The sequence below is a fragment of the Pinus tabuliformis genome, chromosome 1_1 (genome assembly GCF_031772625.1).
Source record: "Pinus tabuliformis cultivar Carrire ecotype Pingquan chromosome 1_1, CPIR1, whole genome shotgun sequence".
NCBI lineage: Eukaryota > Viridiplantae > Streptophyta > Pinopsida > Pinales > Pinaceae > Pinus > Pinus tabuliformis.
In genome coordinates, this window is record NC_142297.1 from 839,084,148 (window position 1) to 839,110,919 (window position 26,772).

At 38.8% G+C, this 26,772-nt stretch overlaps 1 protein-coding gene across 2 annotated transcripts; it reads left to right on the forward strand.

Annotated features, from left to right (window-relative positions):
- The first annotated feature begins 1,103 nt into the window (after window positions 1-1,103).
- LOC149216766 (uncharacterized) lies at window positions 1,104-5,376 on the forward strand. Of its 2 annotated transcripts, XM_089392839.1 has the most exons (4): window positions 1,114-1,968; window positions 3,506-3,842; window positions 4,217-4,275; window positions 4,400-5,376. In XM_089392839.1, the coding sequence occupies exons 1-3, from the start codon at window positions 1,783-1,785 to the stop codon at window positions 4,234-4,236; spliced, it is 543 nt and encodes a 180-aa protein (XP_089248965.1). In that variant the 5' UTR covers window positions 1,114-1,782; the 3' UTR covers window positions 4,237-4,275; window positions 4,400-5,376. The 2 variants fall into 2 exon arrangements, 1 of the variants encoding a protein (XP_089248965.1); XR_016251146.1 differs by having other exon boundaries at window positions 1,104-1,968; window positions 3,506-4,275.
- Window positions 5,377-26,772: the final 21,396 nt, after the last annotated feature.

Below are 26,772 nucleotides of genomic sequence, written 5' to 3' on the forward strand. Positions count from 1 at the left end.
GGATTTTCTTAAATATTATTTATATTATTTTCCCTTTTTACATTAAGTAAAAAAGAATGCTGCAATGGTTTCAAGGGCTATCTCAAGGTCCTTGTTGTTATTGGTGTTGTGTCCGTGTTAAGAATTAGTGGTGGGATTTCCTAGCGATGGCCGCAAGACATCCATTGTTCGATTCTTGACCACTGGTACAAATCAACAGTTTTGGTCGCTGCTAAGGACACTCTTGTAGCAGAATTGGGCACTGAGTTCGATGCAGAACGAGACTGTGCATTGTTGTAGGTTTTATAACTTGGTGTTGCATCGCTTCTCGGCAAAGCTAACAGATCAAGAAATCTCTAATATGAAAAAAACGTCGGGCATTCTCACCTTCATCTCGGATCGTACACACCAGCGGCACACAATGCGGTCGTCGAGCTTCCTCGACATTGACACATCGAATGGAAGAGACCTATGGGCAGAATCCAATTATGGCTCCAATGTGGTGATCAGTATCCTAGACTCCGACATTTGGCGGGAACGATGAAGCTTCACCTATCAGGGACAGACATCGATTGCATAATATTTTGGCCTTGCCCATGTATTCATCAAATAGAGTCAAATCAACGGTGAAAAATAATAGAAAGTGTTGTTCAAATCAACAGCAAAAAATAAAAAAGTAGACAAAAGTCGATGGTGAGCTCTTTCAAAAGAGAACACCTTCGGTGTAAAAATAATAAATTATTTAAAGCCAAAAACATATCTTACATAATTACTTATCTAAATCAATTATTGCTAAATACTTTCACCAAATTAATCATCTTATTTTTTTAATCAAACTAAAATCAACCATTACTCTTTCATAAATAAATAAAAATTGAAAATAGAAAAATATTTTAATAATAATCATTTTATTTTTATTTACCAAACTAAAATTGACAAAATTCCTAGTAATTTCAATTGGGAAGATAAATACAAACTAAACTGGATCCATCCGGTTACAGTTTCCGTTTATAACCCATCTCACTGTCGTCCCAAAACTCTTTCAAAATCAAAGTTAAGCAGGTGGGTGTGAAATTAATGCATGCCACCAAGCACCCTCAAGGTTACTCGCCCTCCAGCGTCCGGCGAAATGAAATTCAAACCCCCGTTCTCAGCTCCCTTGTTCTCAATTCAATTCCTCTGTCCCTCTGCTCCCCCTGTCTTGCTACTGGTGGATAATCTATTTTGCAGTGCCCCTGAATAAAATAACCATGTTTTTATTGGGGTTTGACAGTGTAGACTCTGTGTTTCCATTGTATTAGCACTTTCACTTTGTCAGGGAATCCTTTAGTGGCAGCGATGTTACGTTACATCATGGTTCTTTCACGTGGAATCTTCAATGGCATACAGCTGTGTTAAGTAACGTGGATGCAAGTTTCGTTGAAAAAATGTAACGTCGATGCAACGATATTATTAAAGGGGAGTGGGGTATAGCTATCGAATGGTCTTCTCTTGTGCCTGAACTCAACCATTTGATGCCGACATCTAGAATCTGTCAGTGACAGAGTGGGTTAAAGCAATCTCGATGAGAATGAGATCTGGTCCACACTGCAAAGTAAAAGTGCCATGTCTCTCTGTATTTATCTGTTCATACCGGCAATCTGATTGATAACATCGCTGAATAGTTTTGGGGAGTTGCAGAGCGATTTGGGTACGGGTGTCCTCTGTCACTTGTTCATATTTGCAAATTCCCAATACCCAGTATACCATTTCTAACGCTCATAACGCCGCTCCTCCAGTGGTTGCTACAGAAGAGCTCTTATAATGCTTTCATCAATCCTTCTCCCTGCATCACTTTCTCATGCTTCTTCTTCAGCAGAAGACATCTCTTCCAACAGCCTTCGAACAGTACCCCATGTTAGCATACAAAAAGCTCCTACAGAGACTCTGGATCTCGATCTGGATAGCATAATCCACCATATGTTTCATCTTTTGAAGTTCATCAACAAGGTAAGGCGGATCCCAATCTTTCATATCTATTTTCTTTGAATACTTTTTTTCTTTTATTTCTTTCAAATAAAAAAATCATTTACGGTTGGCTTGTTTTCCCTATTTTATTTTCAATATTCAACTATAATATTGATAGATATTTATTGTTTTCACTCTGTGATCAATGTCTGGTATAAATTTACATGTCAGAGTTTCAAGGACATAGTTCTTCCAGACGTAGGGTTTTAGAAGTTTTTTGAGTCACGCCTAGGGTTTCTAAGGTGTCTGAAGTGACCCAAAACCTTGAAAATCTCAGAACCGGTTTATAATTATGTTTTTTTTTTTCTGAAATTTTTACTCCACCAGATTCTGGTCACGATGAAATTCTCCAGACCGTTTTGGATAATCCATATAATATGCCACTTCTGTGTAAGATAAAGATTAACCAAAACTACCCATCTACCCATTTTCCGATCAAATCGCAAGCCAAAAATTTAGATACCTGGTATATATTGACATATCAGAGATCCAAAGACTTACTTTACGCCTCAAGGGTTTTCATGGCCTCTGGAACCCTCAATAACCTTGAAAAATCGTGAAGCGACCTAGATCTATACCTTTTTCGATTTTTGTACTTCACCAGATCCCGGTGACAATGAGATTTTCTGAAATATTTTGGATAACCCATATAATATGCCGCCTCTGTTTGGAATAAAAATTACCCAAAACCATCTTATGCAGAAATTGAGATCCCTGGTGTAGGTTTATGTGTCAAAGTTTAAAAGGCATGGTTCTTCCACACCTCAATCGATTTTCAAATTTCAAGGATTTCGAGGCCTTTTAGTTGACCCAAAACCTTCAAAAATCTGGAAATGACCTTAGATCTATACAGCCTTCTATTAAAAAATTATACGTCAAAATCCAGCCAGAGTGAAGTTTTCTTAGCTGTTATGCACAACCGATATAAGATACCCTCCACCTCTTGGTGTCTTTGTTTTTTACTAAAAGACTATGCTGGAGCTTCTCTTCCCCTGGTCTTCATTTTGATTTCAATTCACCCTGGATAAAACTTTTTACCAAAATTCTATCATGCGAAAAAGCATTGACGTATTCTTAATTTTTTTTGTGAGACGAAATTGAATGTATTTCCAGTTTAGGAGGGGAATAAACTCTGCAGCCCCGACTAACTTTAATTTTTTCTGATAGCATTGTGAAATTGCTAATATGAAATATAAGTTCTTTCCCTTTTTACAGCGTTGCTCAGAAATATGTCATTCCAGATCACTGATATATTGTTAATTTGTACTGTCAGACGAAATTGAATATATTTTTTCATTTTTTCTTAGAAAAACTCATCTCAACAACCGTCGACTGAAGAGTGTTGGCCTAGAAGCTCATCAGGATTATTGAAATTGAAAGAGTTCTTGTAGGAGGGAACAAACTTTGTTTCTGCATCAAAATTTCTTAATCAAATTAAAAGTGAATTAAATTTTAAATTTTCTGATAGCATTGTGAATTTTTTCATATGAAATATAATTTTTTTTATGGTGTTTGGCAGAACGATATCTTTTCAGATCAGTGTTCTACTTCTAATTCAGCAAAGACAATCGATTGGCGTCTCCTGAAGGAAATAAGGCATGCACACTCGGTTACTGCAGGGCTTCTTGTGCTTCTAAACATTTTGCAAAGATTCGAAACTGTTTTAGCCCATGGAAGTGAGTGGTTTGATCTCTTGGAGGAAATTAATGGATTATTCAAATATCTTCGGCATCCTACTGAACGATCTGGATTAAAGAAAATGATGGAAAATAAACTTAGAGAAGCCATACTGTTGATAGTGAAAGCTTCTCTAATGTTTACTTCTGCCCTCAAATTGACTCTTCTAAATTTACCAGGTGAGTACAGAACACTAATTGGATTCTTATTCGTAAATAGAAATGTAGTTTATTAATATGTATAATTTAGAGGAGAACATAATTAGTTTGGATTGTTTAAAATTATAAGGGGCAGCATTATAAATATGGCCAGAAATTATGATAACAAAGTTGAAACCATACAATTTTGGTTTTATTCTTGTTTTTCACACTTGTAAATAATCTAAACAAATTTAAAATCTGTTTTTCCTTTTAATGATGTTTAGTTTAAACTAGAACCATTGTTGCCCCTCATCGCTTAATCCTTACAAAATCATAATGACAATTCTGTCATATGTTTTAGGATTCACCATTATATAACAATGAATGTTTTAATCAAATGCCATTGATTGTAGGTACTTTTCAACTCCAATAAACAGGGACACATTTGATAAATTTGGACCTGAACATGCAGGTGAATATATTGTTATATATTATGGAATGAATTATTATTAATTTTATTTGAAATAAGGTTATTATTATTCATTTATTAAAAATAAAATCACTAACAGTTATGGTTTTTATTATTGTTGAAACAGTTGGAATTGAGGAGTTTTTGAAAGAAGTTATTGATCTTTTGGAATGGGAAAGTGAAAAAGTCCCAGTGGCAGTTATCTTACATAATTTTGGAGTAGTGGGTAAAACCATACTTCCAAATGTTTCCCTTTCATGAATTAACATAGAAGGATGTAAATATTCCATGATTGGGGCTTTGGAGAATATAGATTCTACTCCAAAGATAATAGAGTTACAGAAATGCATATTAAAAGATATGATGGAACTTGAAAAGCCTATTCCAGAGATCTATATTTATAAAGGTGGAGAGATAGAGTTGAGTGTCATGGTACAGAAAATGCCTGCCTTCATTTACATCGATAATGTTTTTTGGCAAAGATGAGCTTCAACAACTCTTACCAAAAGATATGAAAATAGTAAAGAAGGTAAGGTTGCTTCTCACTGCTCGTGACACAGACGTCAAGCCTTTATTTACATCGACAATGTTTTTTGGCAAAGATGAGCTTCAACGTTTTTTTGGCAAAGATGAGCTTCAACGTGACACAGACGTAAACAAGCTTTTATTTACATTGGCTTTTATTTACATTGATAATGCTTTGTGCCAAGATGAAGATATGAAAATAGTATGAGGTTGCTTCTTACTACTCGTGACATAAATATATGTAGAGAGTGAAAAATATAAACAAATGTTTATGAAATAAGGAAATGTACAATGAGATGTTTGACAAAGCGAACCAAATAAATTCCAGCAAATAGCAACGGCCGTTAGAGATATGTTGTGGAGTTTCAACAATCATGTGGTGGTATTAAAAACTCTTGGCAGAGAATCATAACCTGCGAAGAGGACAAGCAGACGCTTATTTTCAAGTGATGGAAGAGAACACGGTCAACTTCCTCAGATACTATTATGACTTTATCTTTTATGTGTCACATGATGGAAGTCGCTGTATCCAATAGGTTGAATTCAGAAAGATATAATATGTAATCTTGTTTCATATGATGTCTCACTGGAAAATCATATATTACATTGTTTCATATAATGTCTCACTGGAAAATCATATATTACATTGTTTCATATAATGTCTCAATTTCTGTCACAATTCTTGTGACTAAATTATATATAATCATGTAAACTACCTTCTTTCGTATGATGTCTAACTTAATTTCTGTGACTAAATCAGTCATATATATTACTAGCAGCATTTGGTGGTTGAATTTCAAAGAATCAAACAATTTGGTGGTTGAGTGAAATGTAAGAGAAGTATTTGAAAATGTATAATTTTCTCGATGATTTGAATCTGTTGGGAAAAACGTTTTATTAGTTTTAATGTTTTCTTTCAAGCTGTCATATATACTAGCTTCAAGCAGCAGATTGACAACATTCATTGACATACCCTGAGTGTGTTCTCCACGAGAGCACCCTTTCCATTGTTGCACATTTTTGGCAATTGCCCACCTCATCTTGGATATTATTGGATTGATGTTTATTCCTTCAAATACATGAAGTGCTACTTCGCATTTCCTCGCTGATATTCGAGTCGCCCCAACCGTGCTCTAGCTTCGTGCATTAAAACATTGTCTCAACATAAATTGACTATCAAGCTATGTCAGGTTATAGTCAGAAAATAGTAGATAAGCTGCAGAAGAATTCTCGAGGTTTGTATAGATCGCAATTTTTAATTTAGCTAACAAAATTGTTGTGAGAAGAACTACATAATAAGAAAATTTCACATAAGTGATAGCCCACAGTGAGAACAAATGTTAATCAGTTGGAAAACGACAATCAATATTTAGAAAGGGTTTTGTATTTTGATGTTCTAGGAATTTCACACTCATGACAACATAAACTAATAATAGGAAAGCCTACTTTGATCACAAAATCTTCTTTTGGAGGCATTTTTCCATTACAAAAACGCAGTTGTAAGAGAAAACAAGAACTACTCCGAATCATCTAAAAATTGCTCAATTTAGAGATAGCTAAACTTTCATGTAACATTTTTCTTCCTTGGGAGATTGATTTTCCACATGCCCAACTTGAAGATTGAGTGCATGCACATTCAAAGTAGAGCATCTATAAACTTATTTTTCCTCTAAATATTAAGATATTATTTTGTTGGATGTTCGGAATCTGTGACAATCCTATCAGATGCCATTGCTCTAAATCAGTTCAATAACCTTTCTATGCATGTGTAATGGGCATACTTCATATTACTATTTTCAAATGACATCACAACTTGACACATGTTGCACAAAATTTCAAGCAGCCATGACTCTACATTCCATAGATTCAGAAAAAATCCTATGAGCCAAAGGGATCTTATGTCAAGTTGAGAGTTCTCAGAGACTACTCGATATTCACAACCGGATTCAAGGAACAAAAATTACTAGTCCTAAAGGGCTTCTCTTAGATGCATGGACCAAATTCCATAGGTAGGGATTAATAGGGATTCCTTGGATTGTAACCCACCATTGCAAAATGGAGAACATTGGATTCTACTAAAACAAAACATGAAAGTCATGGCAGATGCCCTTGGTACTTTTCATTTCAAAGGGAAACATACTTGAAACCATTCTGTGAAGAGTAAAATGCTTCAATCTCAAGGTATTAAACTCTTGAAAATCCATCCCAATGGATAAAACTATAAACATTACCTCTACAAATGAGACTTTGTAATTTGAAGACCCAAAGACAAAAACAACTTCAAACTTGCAATGAGTACTCTTTATCTCCAAAAAAGCAGAGATGTTAAAGGACACAATGTTGCATATTGAAGGACACATTTCATTCCCAACCAATAAGAAAGAGTCAAGACTCTAACTAAATTGATTGATATATTCATCTCATATGCATCATTCCTTCAAAATTTAAAACACTCTTGACCTACACCATCCGTAATAGGAACCCACAGTTGTTTTCTTGGAATTGAATTAATCAGATGCCATGTAGATAGACCAACCTCATAGTTAAAGAGAAAGTCCATCTCGAAGTGATGACTCTACCTCCTCAACATTGCCATGATTTTGGCCTACAGTCTTCTTCCCCGATCCTTGAAGAGAACCCACTAGCAGAAAATTCCAGGATAGTAAGGGATTTTGAGGCATTTCCCCCAAAGTGAGCTACTCTCTTGAGCAAGTGCACATCATCATCTTGTCTTTGTCTTCTGATAAAACCTAGCTCCAAGGCCCAAGAATTGGTTGGCTCCACCTATCTTCACTAGGTCTTCTACTTTTTAACTTGAGAAATCAATCTCGAGCAAAAGTATAGTTCACTGCAATGTAACTGCAAGAATTATAGATCTGGTGCCCCCCACAGTTGATGGCAAATTAAACTTTGATAAAGAAATCACATGGCACGAATGAAAATACCCAATTAACAACCAATCAATCTAATGTCCTATTCACGGTGTTTGACCCACCAAAATTCAGGGGATCTTCTCGGTATGAAGTCCCAACTAGACCTCACACTGTTTAGTGTAGGATTCCCATTCGGTATGATGGCCCAGTTGCCATTATCTTAAAGATATACCTTAGCTCTTGCTTGTCAGCACATGAGAGTGGTATACTTAGTCTTCAAACAACAAGGTTTGTGTGCCTGGTGAGTGCTTAGTGTAGCTTGTGTCTAAGTTCTTTCACTGCAGAGGGAGAGGGTGAGAGTGAGTCTCAATTCGAAAGGAAATAGTCCCAACTCTGTTAGAGACACACAAAACAATATGATAGGCACAACTTTCAGTAGAGTAGTCCACACGGATGCAATGGTCACAAACACAAAGTGAACATATAGCATGTGCAACACCCAACAGAATAGTCCACACGAGTGCGACGGTCATTATAGCAAGTTTATAAGAATGAATATGTCAAGTGTCTAGTGGAATAATCCACACGGGTGAGACAACTTTAACAAATGATACAACAAATTTCCACCAACATATGCACTAAAACAACCTCAATAGTTCAACTATCTTAGTACAGGTTAAAGCAACATGCATTACAAGTGTCGAAAGAATAGTCTTACAAATGAATACAATACATGTGTGAAAACGTGATGTCCTGTTAGCAGGTTTTTGAATTAAGTGAAAGTTCTAAGACACATCCATACACCATACATCACTAACCCCCGATAGCAGTGCGTTGGAGCCATTGCTCGCTCCTCAAAGAAAAGACTACAGACTCTCAAGGCTATGTGGGAGGAGCCAAGGTGAAAAGTCCCTTGCATGTACAAATGAAGGGTATATATAGCCAAGGGTGAAACCGACCCTTGTGACTCTTCAAATTCCCTCGTGACTGTTCGACTTACATGAGTCTTTGACTTCATCTGTGGGTCTCTTGGACTTCCATGATGTGGCCAAGTAGTGATGTGGCTGAAGCCACTCATGACACAACTCGACATGACGTTGCAGGTATGTACATGTTGGATGTGTTGTTCGTGTCGAGTTGTTGTGCTGCTGAGTGATGAGTGTGCTCGTGGTGTACCTTAATTTCACCTTTGCATGGCAGAGTGCATAAAGTCTTCAATGGTCTTGGTGTTCGCTTGATAGTTCATGCATACGCATGTGTTTCCTTCGCTTGCTACTTGGTATGCTTTGTGTGTTCGTTCAACTGCGAGCAAGTCTTCTAGCATGCACTCCTTGTTCATCATGTTTATAGCCGCGCCGTGTCTCATCCATACCTGTTTTTGCAATCACTCATGATCAGACGATATCAAATCCATAAATCCCCTAGTCTACCATGATGCATTGTCTTTCGTTTCCGGGTGCAGGTGACTGGGAGAGAGGACAAAGCTCTGAAACAACGCAAAGCACATTTTAGGCCGAGATGCGAGGCTCCGGGGCACTGTTGGGAAAAACTACACGGAGGTCACTGAGAGGCTAGGTTGAGTAGTCTAGGACAACAGTGACATCTACGGGATCTAAATCAGCTAGGAGCCAGAGGCTACTCCTGGCTGTGATCGACTTGCTATGACTGCTAGCTATCGGCAATGACAACTGGCACTGACTAGCTGCAAAGACTAGAGGTTCTATGACTAGAGGTGATTCTATGACTAGAGCTTCTAGACTGAGCAGAGGTTCTAGTAAAGACTGTGAGTATGGCGCATGACTGTGTACTTGAGTTGTTCGATCCCTAGCGTAAGTAAGCAGGAGACCTACCATCGGCAAGGCAGCAAGTAGGATCAGCAGGCAGGTGTAAGCAATAAGTTGTCAAGGTTGATAGAAGCCTGTCATAAATATAGCAAACAGCGAGGTTCCCGCTGAACCTAAAGGCAATCGACGTGATCCTGCCTGTTATAGGGAAAGTTCATGAAATGGCCTATTGAAGTAATAAAAAGATGACTTTGAGTACCGCGATGAGCTGTGTTTCCTCGGCCCCTCTAAAAAGGAGGTTTTGCTAAATGAAAACAACTGCACAATTTTTCCAGGGAAGGTAATGCGGGTAGCAGGAAGCATTGGCAGTGAAAACTGCACAAATTTCGAGAGGAGGCCAGGAGAGGGCTCAGGAGCTTGCTTCTAAAATGGCACAGATCTGGGAGGCATACATGCAGGACATGTCTGCACAGTTTCCGCGCTGAGCGGGGTGTTGGAAGCAGGTGGATTGTCCAAGAAAATTGCGCAATTTTCAGGAGTGGCAAGCAGGCCGATAGGGGGGCTGATTGACAAAACTGTGCAATTTCCAGAGATAATGCAGTGACAGGAAGTGGGTGCCTATCCCTTTTGTCTGCCTAATTTCTTCAAGCAGTGCAAGCAGACAGGTTGGCAACTTATGCGCAATTGTGAGGATGAGTGCATCCCTGGGTCACTGCCCAGCCAAATTCTCCGGTTGACCAGCGAGAGGCTTAATGGACGGGCTTGCGGGGAACACAGACTGAGATAACTTCTTGAGCAACTTCTGCGTTGTTCTGGGTGATAGTCAACCAGGTTGATTATAGGATTCTGCAGTGCAGACTGCGTCGAGGGCAGCCTCAAGCTCTACACAGTTCTGGGCAACAATGTTTGGTCATTGAGGGATGAGTCTACACTGATTTGTTGTTGAATGTTAGTTTTGCTGTGTTAATTTCAACTTTAGAATTAAAAACAATTTCTCATCATTTGCTTTATGTGCATAGGTTTCCTTTATGGTGTTTGTGAATGTAACAGGTAAATTTTTCAAGTTTTATGTCAAATTCATGAGAAAAATAGCATGTAAATAAAGTGTTGAACAATAACAAACAAATATACAACAAACCATCAAAATGAAAACTTAACACAACATTTTGATAAAGGAGTTCACCCCTCCTAGGCTACATCTCCTTGGTCCAGCTTCCATGGCTTGGGCCTCTGTATTAGATCAAATGGAAAAAAGTGTTGTTTACAATTCTCTACTGCTCCTGAAACCTGCTTCAATTTTCTCAGGACATCAAAATCATCTAGGAATAACTTTTTCTGACCCAAAATTGGTCGAAAATTGCAAAAGTTATGGCCAATTCAGTTTCTCCTAGGAAATCTCCATTAAAACTAGAGAAAATCTAGTTAATCCCGCCAAATTTGGAGAAAATCCCAAATTTATCGGACCCACCAAGAATATCGCCAACTTAATTTGCAATTTATTAATGGTTAAACATGGATTAGTTAATGTTAAACCTGTAATTAGCTAAGCGCGTAGTTATGGTTAGCGTTGGTTTTTGGTTTTCATGGTGTGGTCACATGTGGAGAGGGATGGCCCGCGGGGCTGGCCCTCTCGTCCCCTAAACCGCCACATATATCATAAAAAATACAATTTTCAACCATAGTATTGTAAAAACTAATTGTGCAGCGTAGTGGTAATGCGTTGGGATTGTGTAGTGCAGGTCACGGGTTCGACTCCTTGGCCTGCCATAATACATTTTGTCACTGTGCGCCGATGGATAGTCCGTTGGGGAGGGACACGTGGCGATCTCCAGGCTTGCCACATGTCTCCTCCTCATTGGTCCTCATATGTCCAATGAAAGCACACCAACTCACCAAACTATCGACCAACCAAATTGAGCCACTTGGCGAGACCCCATTGGTCGTTGAACAACCTTTGACTTGCACAGTCACCTACCACATCAGTAGTACGGTTTGCTGACTGTGCAATGACTGTACTTCTTCTTTTGTTGTTGCAAAATTCCTCTGTTTGGTAAAGCGGAAAAAACGCGGTATCTTTTTCATACGAGCTCCATTTTGAATGAAGCGAGTTGCGTTGGAATCATATCGCTGAGATGGACGTGATCGTTCAGGTTTTGAGTGATTCTAACAACTTTGATTTTTGAGCTAAATACTGATCACTTGATCATACGCAGTGCAGCGTAGTGGAGGTCCGACAGATGTAGGGTGGTCTGGTCGACATATTTTTGGAAAAAATGGCTAATTGTGTGAGCGAGTGAACTGTTGATTTTTAATGTACCTTAGACAAGTGGTTTCCCTTGGATTAGTCTCTACATAGGGAAAAGTGTCCAAAATAATTTTTTTCCTAAGTGTGACTTTATAAAGTGAAAGTGACTTTATAAGTGGTAAAGTCAATGTTAAATTATAAAGTGAAAAGTGACTTTAGACATAAAGTAAAATGTGGGTACTTTATTTAATGGGTGAGTTAAAAAATAGAAAGTGAGAATTAAATGCACATTTATTCTCATCCTTTGATCTAAATGAATCTGAGCCATTAGATCTTAGGGTGACCCAAAATTCATTTAGGGAAACAAAAGGGCGAAAAGAAAAGAGAGGCTACATTCATTCTTCATGAGCAGATTGGAGAAAGGAGGCTGAGAGCTAGAGAAAAGTTCTGAAGGAGAAATTTGTTGCAGCAAGCTAAATGAGTGATTTATGGGCAAAGTCAGGCACATAAATCAAGACATAGAAGACAACATAAGGTACAGTACGAACATCGTTTAATGTTGTGAGCTGCATGTCGTTCAAGAGAAGTTTTTGAGATTTTTTTTGGAAAATCTATACAGTTCGTACAACTGTACGAAAATTTGTATAGTCCATACAAAATCCATACAGTCCGTGTCCTTACAGTACATATTTTCAGCTTCAAGCAGGCACGAAAATCGAGGCAAAATGGGCACGATTTTCAAGTTGTTTTGGGCTAAAGAGATAAGTTGTATTTTTCTGTTTTGTTTTGTTTGCAAATGTATTTTTCTTGAACTTGAAAGATAAATAAATTTGAAGAGCTCTCTAACAGGTTTTCCACAGAGAAGATTGAAGGCGTTTTGCGTGGGTCTAAGTTGACCAAAAATCCGTGTGTATTTTTATGTGTGTTGTTGGTCTATTTATGTCCATATTTATTTTCAACATGTGTTTTAATCTAAAAATTTCATTTCCAGAATTATATATGTTGAATGTATGTTTATGGGAAAGGGCATTTAACTGAATGGGAGTGATAAGGTGAAATTAAAATCGGGTTGGGATTGCAGGAAACGCTTTAGTCATCAAACTTCAACATGAACTCGTGTATAGATGACCTTACGAATACACACTCAACATGACTTAATGACAAGACACCTCAAACCAACAGACAACATGTCTCAATGTGACTGTCTAAAGGTTAAGAGCGACAAGTGAGACACTTGAGATAGATCATTGAACGATCATGACGACACTTGTGTGATAGTGCTTACAACATTGTGTGTGAGTGTGACGAGTGTTTTCATAGTGGAAACAACTCATGCACATGAAGACGAACCTTCGATATCACAAGAACAAGGTCGCAAGCATGAGACGACAATCAACATGACAAAAATGTCAGTTAGTCAAACAAGCGAAAGGAAGCAAGACATGTAGAGGAAACTCATGAAATGATTTTTTTTTGTGTTTGCACACATGCATGTTATTGAAAACAGGATGATATGATAATGACAAGTAATCCTGTAAACTCAACTAAGAGGTGTACTTTGAAAGGTGTTCTTTACTTACCATACTTACCCTCGAGATGATCATGCATTCGACGGAATTTGCATGTGGTACTAATCCTTTACCATCACTTAGTCTCTTGGTCATTCCCCTCAACTCCTTGGGAGTGAGCTTAGCATGTCACATTTTCCTGTAGTCACTAAGAGATAGATCAACGCAGCTTCAGTGGGTAGCGACTATTGCCGGGATGAGGCCATGGGAGGCCCATCTACGCAGTTTTTTCATGCAAGACAGATAGGGCATCTTAGACAACACTTCACATTTTCGAGGCACAAGACACTCCTGCGGGATGGGGTCTTGGGAGGATACCCTTGCATAGTTTCTGAGTGCAGTGCAACTTGGGCAGCTGAGAGGCAATACTGCGCAGTGTCTGGATTCAAGGCATTGTTGCGGGATGGGTTTTGGGAGGACACATCTGCGTAGTTTCAGGTTGCAAGGCAGATTGAGTAGTTGAGGGAGAATACTGCGTAATTTCTAATGATAATGAGTTCCGGCTGGGGAAAGGCACTGGGGAAACCATTGCACAATTTTGGATGCCAAGGAATGTTGGGGTCTATGCACACTGCGAAGTTCCAACATGCAAGGGAGGAAGCTTAATGGTTGCAGAAGCAAAGTGCACAATTTCGGGAGGCTGAATGAGGCTAAGTTGCTTGAGAAATTAGCTAAGTGTGAGATCAGTGAAACATATGTAAACATCGATAAGACTTGACTGTGGTCGAACACAAGCACTTAGTGATGCAACATAGACAATCTAGAATGTATAAAACATACTCTGCTTGATGCAACAACCTTCGTGACAAGAGTGCGTGAAGTGAGTGTGAAAATATCAACTCATGCACACATGCTTTCCCTTGAAGCAAAACAACATTCCATTTGCATGACAAACAACAATCCCCATGCCCAAAGATGACACATGCTGCATAAAGATGAGAACATGAACAACTCTTAAGATCGAGGAGGGGAAGCTTGAGATCATCAGCATACCAATAAGTGACCAAGGACAATCGATCACAGGATCCAAGGAAGGCTCTGAAATTTGCATGTGAGCCAAAGTTTTAGAGGGTGTTGTAGCTGCCACAACATGTCCCAACTCAATATCTTTAATTCAGAACATGGCAATGACTTGGAACAAATTTGATCACATAAATTCTGACCTAGAGCTAGTTGAATTTTGAATGTGACATGACTATATTTTAACATAGTTGGATGGGAACATTCAATATGACATGAAACAACAATATTTGACCATTAACCCATCTACCAAAATTTAATGTACACACCAATAAAATAAATATTGGAATTCAACATCCACAACACAACGATACAATACCCAACACAGTCCTATCAAAATATATAGACTTAGCTCCCCAGATCACAATCCAACTTTGCCCAATTATTGTAAAAATTTGTGCGTGTGTGTATATATAGATATATAATTTGAAACTTTTGATTATCTTAATGCTCATCAATTTGACATTTTTAAATAAGTTGTATTTTACGACTAAAAAAGGAGAAAACATGTGTATGAGTGTCAATTTTAAAGCTTGGTGGGTAATGACAAGAGCATTGAACAAGACATGGACAATTTAACTACACAACATTAATATGTAATAAAGTTACCAATGACTTGATTAGTCTCGCTGGATGGCCTTCTGCTTTACATAGATTCCGTGATATTTTAAGATTGTATTTTTGTGCTTCATTCCATGGATTTGCGCTAATGTTTACTTGATTTGTTCCATCAATGTGTTTTAACTCTAATTCTCAGTATCGATCATGGATCTAGCAAAACACCCAGAGGATCAAATTTTGTGCGATGAAAAATATTTTAAGTGCAAACTTAATTGCTTTATATAATATATACATTTTTTAAATGATATATAATATAAATGTAATTGACATTATGGGTATTGAATTATTTTATTTTATTTCAAACAGTGGGAAAATTTATCATAGCTTAGTCGTCAAACCAACTGTAAAGACATCCATCTCTGACAATTATCAGTGAATGCAGACTCACTTATCACCCTTATTCAAGGAAAACAACACCACCTAGAATGATTTGTTGGTGGTCCATAACGGGGTAGATTTTCGCTCTTGCCAAATGACTCTCGGTCATTGGCCATTAACCTCTTTTCTTATGTATGAGGAAGAAGAGCTCTTAGCCAAGAAAAAACAATTTTAGGACATACATTGTTCATATTAAAATGTTTTTTTTGTTATTGACATATTTTAAAATATATATTAATATTACATGCATTTGAAATATTTTATGTATGACATATATATATATATATATATATATCACATTTGAATTTTATATTAGGAATTGAATGAATTACACATTTTCTTCTTATTAGATTTAATTGAATTTTTGTACTTTCAATTACTTCTTATCTTTGAGCATTGATATCTTCTACTATAATTAATATTAAAATAAATTTTTTAACTCTCTCTATATATACAAATGAAGTTGGTGTTGATCTATATTAATTAACATGGATATTCAAATAGTTTATTTAAGTCCTATGTTGAATTTTTTTTAAAAGTACAAGAATTATACATCTTTCTCACAATCAGAGGTAAAAATATAATATTTTTTTAATATTTTTTTTTTTTTTTTAACTTTATTTTTAATCCCTTTATTTGTAGTTATAGTTGATATAAAATTGTGTAGAATATTTTTACATCATCTCTTTTATATTGGGTTGTAATATCGTGAACACAAGAATTCAACGAGATTATTGATGTTTTATAATATTTTTAATTAAAACTAAACAATATGCCTATTCATTTGTGTTTTTTATTATAGTTGAAATTCTTTTTAATTTAGAGAATATTTTAGTTTTGTTTTAAAAATATGCATCAACTCGAAGTTGAGCACACAAAATAAATTATACATGTCCCTCTCGGTTTTATATGGTATTAACGAAGAATTGACATAAAAACCCTCATAACTATTTTAAAAGTCAGTGTTCAACTTATAATTATGCTTTGGCTATTAATATAGCCTCTATAATTATGGTTTGGATAACTTTACAATGAAGAAAGTTTACATATTAATATTTATGGGTGATGATGATGATAATTAATGCCCATGAAAAATAATATGGTCTATCACTTTAAGAAGAAAAGAGATTAATTGAGATTCTTTAACATTTTAATTCTATGCTTGAAAAGAAGTGAGAGAAACATTGGTATATTACTATAGTTACGCTGACTTAACAAGTCAAGAAGGTTGGTAGTGTGACCAATATTTCGAAATTTAGAATGAATGTGTGTAAAAGTTGGACAATCCAAGAGAAAGTGTTTTTCATCTTCAACCCTTTTAGTATCACATAGGTGACAATTTTATTTTTTTTAATTTTTATTTATTTTTAACAAGAACGGTTGGATTTAATTTATAGAAAAAGGTTGGTCATAGCCTAACATCACTATTAGATAATGCATCAGCCATTAATTTCAGGCGACTCAGTCTCGACAGAGCTCGAATGGATCCATTGGCCATTCAATGAAGAACTAGCTTAAATACTTTGGCGTGGTTACAAAGATCCTTGGTCAATGCGCAGAAGCCCACAAAAGAAAAGGGAGACTGCATATCCAGATTCGATTCTCTTTGGTGGGATAAGGAGAGTCCTCTGTTCTTGAGAAATTTCTGAGCATCTTCGTTATCTCGTTGATTAGATGAATGTGAGCGATGGGATAGTATGCTTTAAGATCTGCTTTAGTTGCTAGAGTAGAGAAGTCTGAGCGCTGCTTTTGTTGTTGGAGCAGAGAAGTTTGAGCGCTTCCATCATGAGAAACTGCAAGTTTTATGAGCATCTTTAGTTCTCATTTTTTAGATGAATGCGTGATGGAGTAGCACGAATTAAGGTTCTGTTTTTGAAGTTGGAGCAGAGTCATCACGCACGATTTAAGGTTCTGGTTTTGGAGCTGGAGTAGAGAAGTCTAAGCGCTGCCCTCATGAGTATATGCAAGAAACCACTTTACTACATGCGATCTACAGGAAATGAGCTCTGTGTCTTAAGAGTTATTCCGTTCTGGTATGATCAAGCCAAACAGGCGATACCATCCTGTACATTGAAATAAGCCTCTGATTATTAATTCAGTCCATAGCAGCGGTGCTCCGAGCCTCTACAAAAGAGTCAATGGGATAATGCATTCTCTGCATTATATGTTCCGAGACACCAAAAACGAGCTGTATATTAAGAAGATTGCAATGTTATAGCATAGATGCCACAGAGTGTAAGCTATAGGAATATAGAGTGAACCCTGTGCCAGATTTTGGGCACTCATGGTAACAACAGAACCTGGAGACATTTCCACCAGTGGTTGTTCTTGCTCAGGGCAGAATTATATGTTAAGGCATTGGGTGCCATTCTAATGCTTCATTGTTCTTTGATAGGGTACCTTGGGCTAAGAGGCAACCCATGTTTACCCTTATGTTGGCTTCCTTGTTCAGGCTTCGGAGGATGTGGTAGTGAAGCTCTGCAACACTTTCCTTAGTCTTTCAAGAGTTTTGTTGAGTGCTGGGTTATTAAGATGGTCACCTGAGTTGAGGATTTTTATCAGGATTTCCGAATCCCCAAAGACTTGTAGGTTTATTCCTCTGCTCCCCTAGGCTAGTTGGCAAGCTTTGAGCAGTCCCAAAATCTCTGCTTGGTTATTAGTGCTCAGACTTAAGCCCCAGCTAAAGTTGTCTCTTTTGTGCCTATCTGGGGAGTAGATTACTCTCCCTGCTCTTGATATTCTCGGGTTTGCTTTGGAGGCTCTGTTGAAAAATATCGTAACTTTGTTGGGTTGTGTTATATTCTTTCCACGACTAGCCCACGTAGTTAACCGGGGGTTAGAGGGGGGAAGGTCATAGGGGGTTTGAGGGGTACCCGTAACCCCACTTTATGGGGTTCGGGGCAGCGCCCTGGAAAATTTTGGTTTTGGACCCTATGTTAGGTTGGGTGGACCTACCTATGGTTTTGTGCATGATTTTCGCACATGTTTTTTGGACGCGATGGTTTTCGATCCATGGTTTTGGATGCGATGGTTTTCGGTCCATGGTATTGGATGCTTCGGCATGTATAAATATGTATTGTAACATTGAAAGGAACATAATGAAAAATCAAGCTGTTAGTCCTGGTTTTGGGATCCAAGGGAAAATCTCTATGTATATGTGTTTTATGTGTTATGCTCTCACATTGTTTATTTTCTGTGTTTTAGAATTCGTATGCAGGTAATTTCTGTACGGGGTTAAAACCTACATTTGGTATCAGATCTGTTTTGGCTTCAAGGGGATGCCTTTGTTGCTGAGGGGTTTCACTCGGGCCTATGGTAGACCCTGTTCAGTGGGAGATCTGCGAGATCGATTCTGTTTGTGAAAGAAGATGGCGAGCAGCGGAAAGATAGAGATCGAGAAATTTAATGGTCAGAGTTTTGAGTTGTGGAATCTCAAGATGGAGGATTTGTTGGTGGATAAAGATCAGTGGATCGCGGTAGATCCAGGTACTAAACCAATGGGAGTGTCCAATGAAGAATGGAAGAAGTTGGATCGGAAGGCAAAGAGCATAATACGATTGTGTGTCTCAGATTCAGTATTGCTGAATGTATCAGGGGAAGCTACGACGAAGGCTTTGTGGGACAAGTTAGGGACTTTGTACCAATCTAAGTCTTTGGTGGATAAACTGTTCCTGCGGAAAAAGTTGTATAACCTGAGGATGAAAGATGGAGACTCGGTGACAGAGCATCTAAACGCATTTAATACTGTGGTAAGTTAGTTAGCATTTGTTGATATTAAAATTTCAGATGAAGATAAGTGCATTAGTTTGTTGTGTTCTCTACCAGATTCGTGGATAGTCTGGTTATTGCAATAGGTAGCAATGCAACTGCCTTGTAGTTTGATGAAATAGTCTCAGCTTTGCTGACGGAGGAGATGAGACGGAAAAATATGGAGAGCTAGAATGGTGATGCTTTGTTTGTACAAGGACGGTCCCAGAAAAGAGACAAAAATAAGTCATCGAGTGGGAGATCTAAATCTAGAGGGAGATCTAAATCTCCAGGAAAACCTGTAAAGGTGGTGTGCTGGAAATGCGGAAAGGAAGGGCACTACAAAAGGGACTGTAAATCTAAAGCTCCTGATAAAGGAAAGGGATTTGATGATACTCCTTCTACAGAGGCGAAAACCACCTCAGATGAAGGTGGGGATGTGTACTTAGCTTCTTCAAGTACACATGTAGATCATGAGGCATGGTTGATTGACTCAGGTGCATCCTTTCACTTCACTCCCCATAGAGAGTGGTTCTGCGAGTATGAGAAATACGATGGTGGTGATGTATTCTTAGGGGATGATAGGAATGCTAGAATCATTGGTCGCAAAAAAGTAAAGTTGAAGTTGCAAGGTGGAAGGGTTAGAACACTTCCGGGTGTTCTGCATATTCCTACATTGGCCAGAAATCTTATTTCTGTAAACAAGCTGGATGATGCAGGTGTAAAAACAGTGTTTGAGAAAGATACTTGCAAAATAGCTCGGGGATCACTGGTATTGATGCGGGGAGTTTGAATTGGAACTCTGTACAAGCTGCAAGGTAGCACTATTATTGATGGGTGCAACAGTTCTATGGTTCCTGAAAGTGGAGCAGAAAATCTAGTGGTCTCTGGAGAGAAGACCATGTTGTGGCATCAAAGGCTTGGACATATTGGAGAGAAGGGCCTTCGAATACTTCATGGTAAAGGTATGGTAGAAGGTATGAGTAATAGCTCTCTGGATTTTGATTTTTGTGAAAATTGTGTATATGGGAAGCAGTCGGGTGAGTTTCCCCTCTGGTGGTAAGAAGGCGAAACATATATTAGAACTTGTGCACAGTGATGTGTTTGGACCTGTGAAGATTCCATCATTGGGTAAGTCTGTGTACTATGTATCATTTATAGATGACTTCTCAAGGAATACATGGATATATTTCCTTAAGAAGAAATCTGAAGCCTTTGACAGGTTTAAAGAATTTAAGGCTCTCGTGGAAAATCAGATAAAGGTGCTGAGGACATATAATGGTGGAGAGTTTTGTAGCAAGGAATTTTAAGAATTCTGTAAGAAGTGTGGTATAGCACGACAAAAGACTACTCCATATATACCTCAACAAAATGGAGTTACAGAAAGAATGAATAAGACGTTGATGGAAAGGGCAAGAAGCATGCTCAGTGGTGCCGGGTTAGGACAGGAACTCTGGGCAGAGGCGGTGGATATTGCATGTTACCTGGTCAACAGGTCACCTTCATCAACGTTGGAGGATAAGAATCCACAAGAAGTATGGACTGGTAAGAAATCCTATCTTTCACATCTGAGGGTATTTGGGTGTGATGCATATGTACATGTTCCAAAGGAGAAACAAACCAAGTTGGATAGTAAATTTGAAAAGTGCATCTTTATTGGGTATAAGGATGGTTTAAAGGGTTATAAGCTTTGGAACCCAGTAACAAGGAAGGTTGTATACGACCGAGATGTGGTGTTTAGAGAGGTGAAAGATGTTATTAAACATGAAGTCCAACCAAAGGAACTTGAGAAGATAGAGTTTGAGCTTAAGGAGGAAGAATCAGACTCTACATCAGAGGAGGAATCAGAAGATGAAGAGCCACAAAGTCTGGGTGTGAGAAGATCAGTTTGAGAAAGAAGGCAGCTAGAAAGGTATAGTCCATTTGATTTTTGTTCAAATTTTGCTTTGTCTGTTATTGATGATGATCCCAGAACTATGAAGGAAGCAGTGGATTTAGAGGATGGAAAACTCTTGAAAGAGGCCATGGTTGATGAAATGGCATCTTTGCACAAAAATGAGGCTTGGGATCTGGTGGAGTTGCTAGCTAGCTAGAAGGAAACCCATTGGCAGCAAATGGGTGTTCAGAAAGAAGACAAATGCAGAAGGAAAAGTGGAGAAATACAAAGCTCAGTTGGTAGCAAAAGGTTATTCCTAGGTGACGGGAATTGATTTTGGTGATATTTTTTCTCCTGTTGCCAAGGTAACTTCTATTAGATTACTTTTATCTGTTTCTGCTGCTTTTGATTTTGAGCTAGAACAGATGGATGTGAAGACAACATTTCTTCATGGGGATTTGGAAGAGGAAATATACATGAAACAACCTAAAGGTTTTATGGTGAAGGGTAAGAAAGAACTGGTATGCAAGTTAGAGAAGTCTCTGTATGGGTTAAAACAGTCACCAAGGATGTGGTATCAGAAATTTGATACATTTATATGAGGACTTGGCTTCACCAGAAGCAAAGCAGATCATTGTGTGTATTTTGAATTAATTGGTGACCGTGTTATTTATCTGGTCTTGTATGTGGATGACATGTTGCTGGTTGGAAATGACAAAGAAATTATCCAGGATTTGAAGACCCAGTTGTCCTCCAAATTCGACATGAAAGATCTTGGTGCTGCAAAATATATTTTGGGTATGGAAATTAAAAGAGATCGGGCAAAGAGGAAGCTCTCGTTAAACCAGAGGAATTATGTCGAGACAATACTGCAGAGATTTAATATGCAGGATAGTAAACCGTTGAAGGTTCCTATTCCTGTAGGTGTGAGGTTATTTGTTGAACAGTGTCCCAATACACAAGAAGAGGAAGAGGACATGTCCCGTGTTCCATATGCAAGTGCAGTCGGTAGCCTGATGTATGCAATGGTCTGTACTAGACCAGACATTGCACATGTAGTGGGAGTATTGAGCAGGTTTATGTCAAAACCAGGGAAGGAGCACTAGATAGAAGTGAAGCGGGTTTTCAGGTATTTGCGTGGCACTAGTGATTATGGTTTGTGCTACCAAGGAAGACCAGGATTTGGATAGAGTGTTGGATATTAGTGGCTTTGTTGATACAGACTGGGCTGGAGATCTGGATCAGAGAAGATCTACAAATGGGTATGTTTTTAACCTATTTGGAGGTGCAGTCAGTTGGATGAGTAAGAAACAATATGTAGTGGCACTATCAACTACAGAGGCAGAATACATGGCAGCCACTCATGCAAGCAAGGAAGCAATTTGGTTGCAGAGATTGTGTTCAATTATGGGGTTAGTATAGGGAAATATAAGGATAGATTGTGACAGCCAAAGTGCAATTTTCTTGGCAAAGAACCCCGCATATCATTCAAAGACAATGCACATTGATGTTCAGTATCACTGTGAGGGATATGATAAAAAAGGTGTTGCTGGTAAAGGTGGACACTTTGAAGAATATTGCAGATGCATTGACAAAATCTGTGAGCTCTGAGAAGCTCTTAGTGTAGAGAAACAATGGGCATTGCAGGGCTAGATAAATGACTAAGCTCTCTTGTGGCCCCCAGTGGAAAGAAAACAACAAGTGGGAGAATGTTGGGTTGTGTTATATTCTTTACACGACTAGCCCACGTAGTTAACCAGGGGTTAGAGGGGGAGAGGTCACAACGGGTTTGAGGGGTACCTGTAACCCCACTTTATGGGGTCCAGGGCAGCGCCTAAGAAATTTTTGGTTTTGGACCCTATGTTAGGTTGGTCGGACCCACCTATGGTTTTGTGCATGATTTTCGCACATGTTTTTTGGACGCGATGGTTTTCAGTCCATGGTTTTGGACACGATGGTTTTCGGTCCATGGTATTGGATGCTTCGGCATGTATAAATATGTATTGTAACATTGAAAGGAACATACTGAAAAATCAAGATGGTAGTCCCGGTTTTGGGATCCAGGGGAAAATCTCTGTGTATATGTGTTATGCTCTCGCATTGTTTATTTTCTGTGTTTTAGAATTCGTATGCAGGTAATTTTTGTACGGGGTTAAAACCTACAAACTTTGCCCTAATTTTTCCACCACTTTTGGAAATCCAATTCAGAGGTTCGAAGCCTCCACTCTGGATTGGGGTAGTGCAAGGAGGGATTCTTTTTATTGCTGACACACCTTAGGGACTCTCCAAGCCAGCTGATCTCTTCAGGGAGGAGTGTATTGTCTTGCTTGTGATGACAATTCTCATAAGTTTCCAGCAACAATGCTTTGGCTTTGGCAGCAATTACGTTGGGAGATTATAGTTTGTTGTTAAAGATGGCTTCATTCCTAGCTAATCACACTTCCCAACAGATGTATTTTGGAATTTCATACCATATTTTGGCCCACATTAATTTTATCTTCAGAGCGTGAGGGGAACGCTCTTTCGAGGAAGCGAATAAACTAACCACTGAGAGTTGCACTGGTGTTTGAGCCTTGAGCCCCATCATTGCTTGAGACCATACGTCTTTAGTAATGGGGCAGTCAATGAACACGTGATCAATTTTTTCTTGAGCCGAATAACGGAGAGGGCATCTGTGGGGTCCTATAATTCCATGCTTCTCTAAGTTATCTCGAGTGAGTACCCTTCTGTGCATGAGAATCTAGCTAAAGAAGTTAATATTTGGGAGGCCAAAGGGGTCCCATACATGCTACCAAAGCAAAGGGGAGTGGACCTAAGGAAGGTGTACTTGGAGAGCTGCAAAGCCCTGAGTTGCTGAGTAAGCTCCAGTCTTACCCCAACCCCATTTGTCCCTTGAATGAAGGTGCACTGGAGCCAGACCTGAGATAGCTGTTAGAAGTAGGTGAAGTTGAGGAAGCAATCTATCATGGAGGCAATGGAAGGCCCGGTCGGTCCAATTCCCACAGGAATCCCAAGAGGAGATGTCAGCCAGCTTGTGAATGCAATTTTGAATAAACCAGTCACGCAAATCTGCAATTTCAGGGGCAAATTTTAGAGGTTGAACGCCCATTATCTTGTCTTCCCATAGCCCAATTCTTTTTTCGTTTCCAGGGATTTTGTAGAGATAGTCTTTGAAGAACTCCCAGCCTCGATTGCATAGATCCATAAAGTAGTTCCTTTGCAGAAAGCTCCTTCATCCATATTATTTATAGAGAGAGTATGCATATATTTTTTGATTACAACTTGACTTACTGAATGTCGTTGATTTGAGAAGATTTTCTAGAGAATCTTTCCTCCCATAGCCAGATTGGCCAACCCGAGATCTCTTACTTGAAGCCTGACTTCTAATAGGAGCCTTTTCACAATGTCCCAACTTACTAGATATATTTTTTTATTCCCCTTTCCTCCTTGCCACAGGAAGTTTCGAATCAACTTAGATAACTGTGCAGTGATCATTTTTGGAGCTAAAAGAAATGAGGCCTGATAGATTGGAAGGGAGGAGAGAAATGATTTTACAAGGATAAGCTTCTCGGCTGAATTAAGCCACTGGCTTCCCCACATAGTCATTTTTGCCTTGATTTTTCTGATAATTTCCATCTAGTGAAGGGCCTTGTTGGTTCCCAATGTTAAAGGCAGACCTAGGTACTTGAGTTTGTCCCAAGAGGTGTAGCCTGTGAAACCCAGGGCTTGAGAAATCTGGTGAATAGTTTGCTGGTCTACTGACCAACCATACACAACACTTTTCCTCCTATTGACTAGAGCTCTAGATACTCTACAAAAACTTTGGATAACTTCGTTGAAAGCCTTTGCTATTTTAATGGAGGCACCTCCCATAAGGAGAGAGTCATCAGCGAATAAGGCGTGGTTGATTGGGATTGTTCCTTTTATCGCCCTGATGCCTGGGAGTGTCCCCTTTAACTTCTCTGTTGTCAGCTTTCGACTTAATGAATCTGCCATCAAAATGTACAGGAAGGGGGATAGAGGGCAGCCTTGCCTTATGCCCCTCGAGGCTTTGAAGTGATTAGTTGGCCCGCCATTTACTAAAGGAGCCATCCAAGGCTCTCCTATACATGCTTTAATTAATTTTATAAAATCATAACTAAAACCAAAAGCAGAAAGAACGTGGAGGAGGAAAGAATGCCTTACTCGGTCAAAGGCATTCGCCATGTCCAGCTTAATGAGCATACCTTGCTCTTGACATTGTTGGTTGGAATGAATGATTTCCTGCACGAGAATCACATTGTCTAGGATATGCCTGCCTTTAACAAACCCACCTTGATTGGGAGAGATGAGTTTTTCCAGCAACGACTTTATTCTATTTTCAAGTAACTTGGTGAGGATTTTGTAGGACGCATTGCATAGCGATATTGGCCTAAAGCGGTCAAACGCCACCAGGTTCACTTCTTTAGGGATTAGCCCTGGGAAAGTGTAGTTTGTGCTTATTCCCACTTTGGATTTTTGAAGGAAGCCTTTGATCATTCAAAATAGATCAGCCTTGATGATGTCCTAGCATATTCTATAAAAATCAATGGATAACCCAGCGGGTCCTGGAGCTTTGTCTGGTTCCATCTCCCAGATGACATTGTTGATATCGTCTTGAGTGAAGGGCTTCAGGAATCTTGAGTTATCCTCCTCATTAATCAATCTTGGGATGTGAGAGAGGAAGTTTTGAGATTCCTCATCAATGTTCGCACCTTCTTCCCTATACAACTGCTGGAAATGAGAGGTTTCCGCCTCTTTTAACAGAGTTGTGCCTTTAAGGACAACCCCATCCGATGAGGTGATTTTAGCAATGTGGTTTCTAGAAAAATGAGATCAGATTTGCTTGTGGAAGAAGGCTGAGTTTTTGTCTCCAGACACAAGCCAGAGGTTACGCGATTTGAGCCTCAAGGATTCTTCCTCCTTTCTGAATTTCTAAGCTAGTTATGTCTTGCTGCTCAATGTCCATTTGGAAGTTGTGCAGCGTCTTGATGTTATGCTTTCTATGCATAGTGGGGGAGTCAGAGGCTTTTTTATCCATTCTTTCAAGGTTTTTTGGGTGGCCTTTAACTTTTGTTCCCACACATAGTTGGATGAACCAAGAACAAGGGTGGACCATGCCTTCTTGATTGTGTCCATAAACCCTTGTCTGACCAGAGAGGGTTGAACCAGAAGGGGATGGGCCCAAAATTTTATTCTTCTTCAAACAACAAAAGAATAGGCTTATGATATGAAGTCAACTTTGTCAGAATTTTGGTGGAGATGATCATCTCTTCGAAGAGGAAGGAGCTCTTGAGTAGAAATCTGTCCAACCGGGTTGATATGTGCTCTGCCGCAGTTTTGTTATTTGACCAATTATATAGCCTTGTTTTTGGCTTAAAGTACAATAAATCCCATTGTTGAATCAGATCTTCCACTAAGGGAAGGCAATGGTCCCTGCTACTGGTACCTACTCTTTTTTCCTTTGGATCGAGGATGAGATTGAAGTCTCCAGCTAGGATTATATTCTTGGGGGAATAAGCGTCAAGGAAATCAAACAGGGTTTGCCAGCAGTCTTTATTTTCTGCATAGAGGACATGGACGTAAATTTTGAAGAGGGCAAAGGTAATCTTGTTGGCAAGGTGCCGAAGTTCATTGTAGATCTAGTGCTGCATTTGGAAGGAGCTCTTAAGTTGGAATTTGTCTTCCTTCCAGAGGGTGGCAATCCCACCGCATGTACCCCTTGCACTTACTGCTTTGCCAACTTTTGTTTTCCATTTTACTTTGCTGAGATCAAGAAGGGCATCCCCTTCTATTTTAGTCTCTTGGAGCATGAGGATCTCTGGAAATTCTGATTTCATAAGGT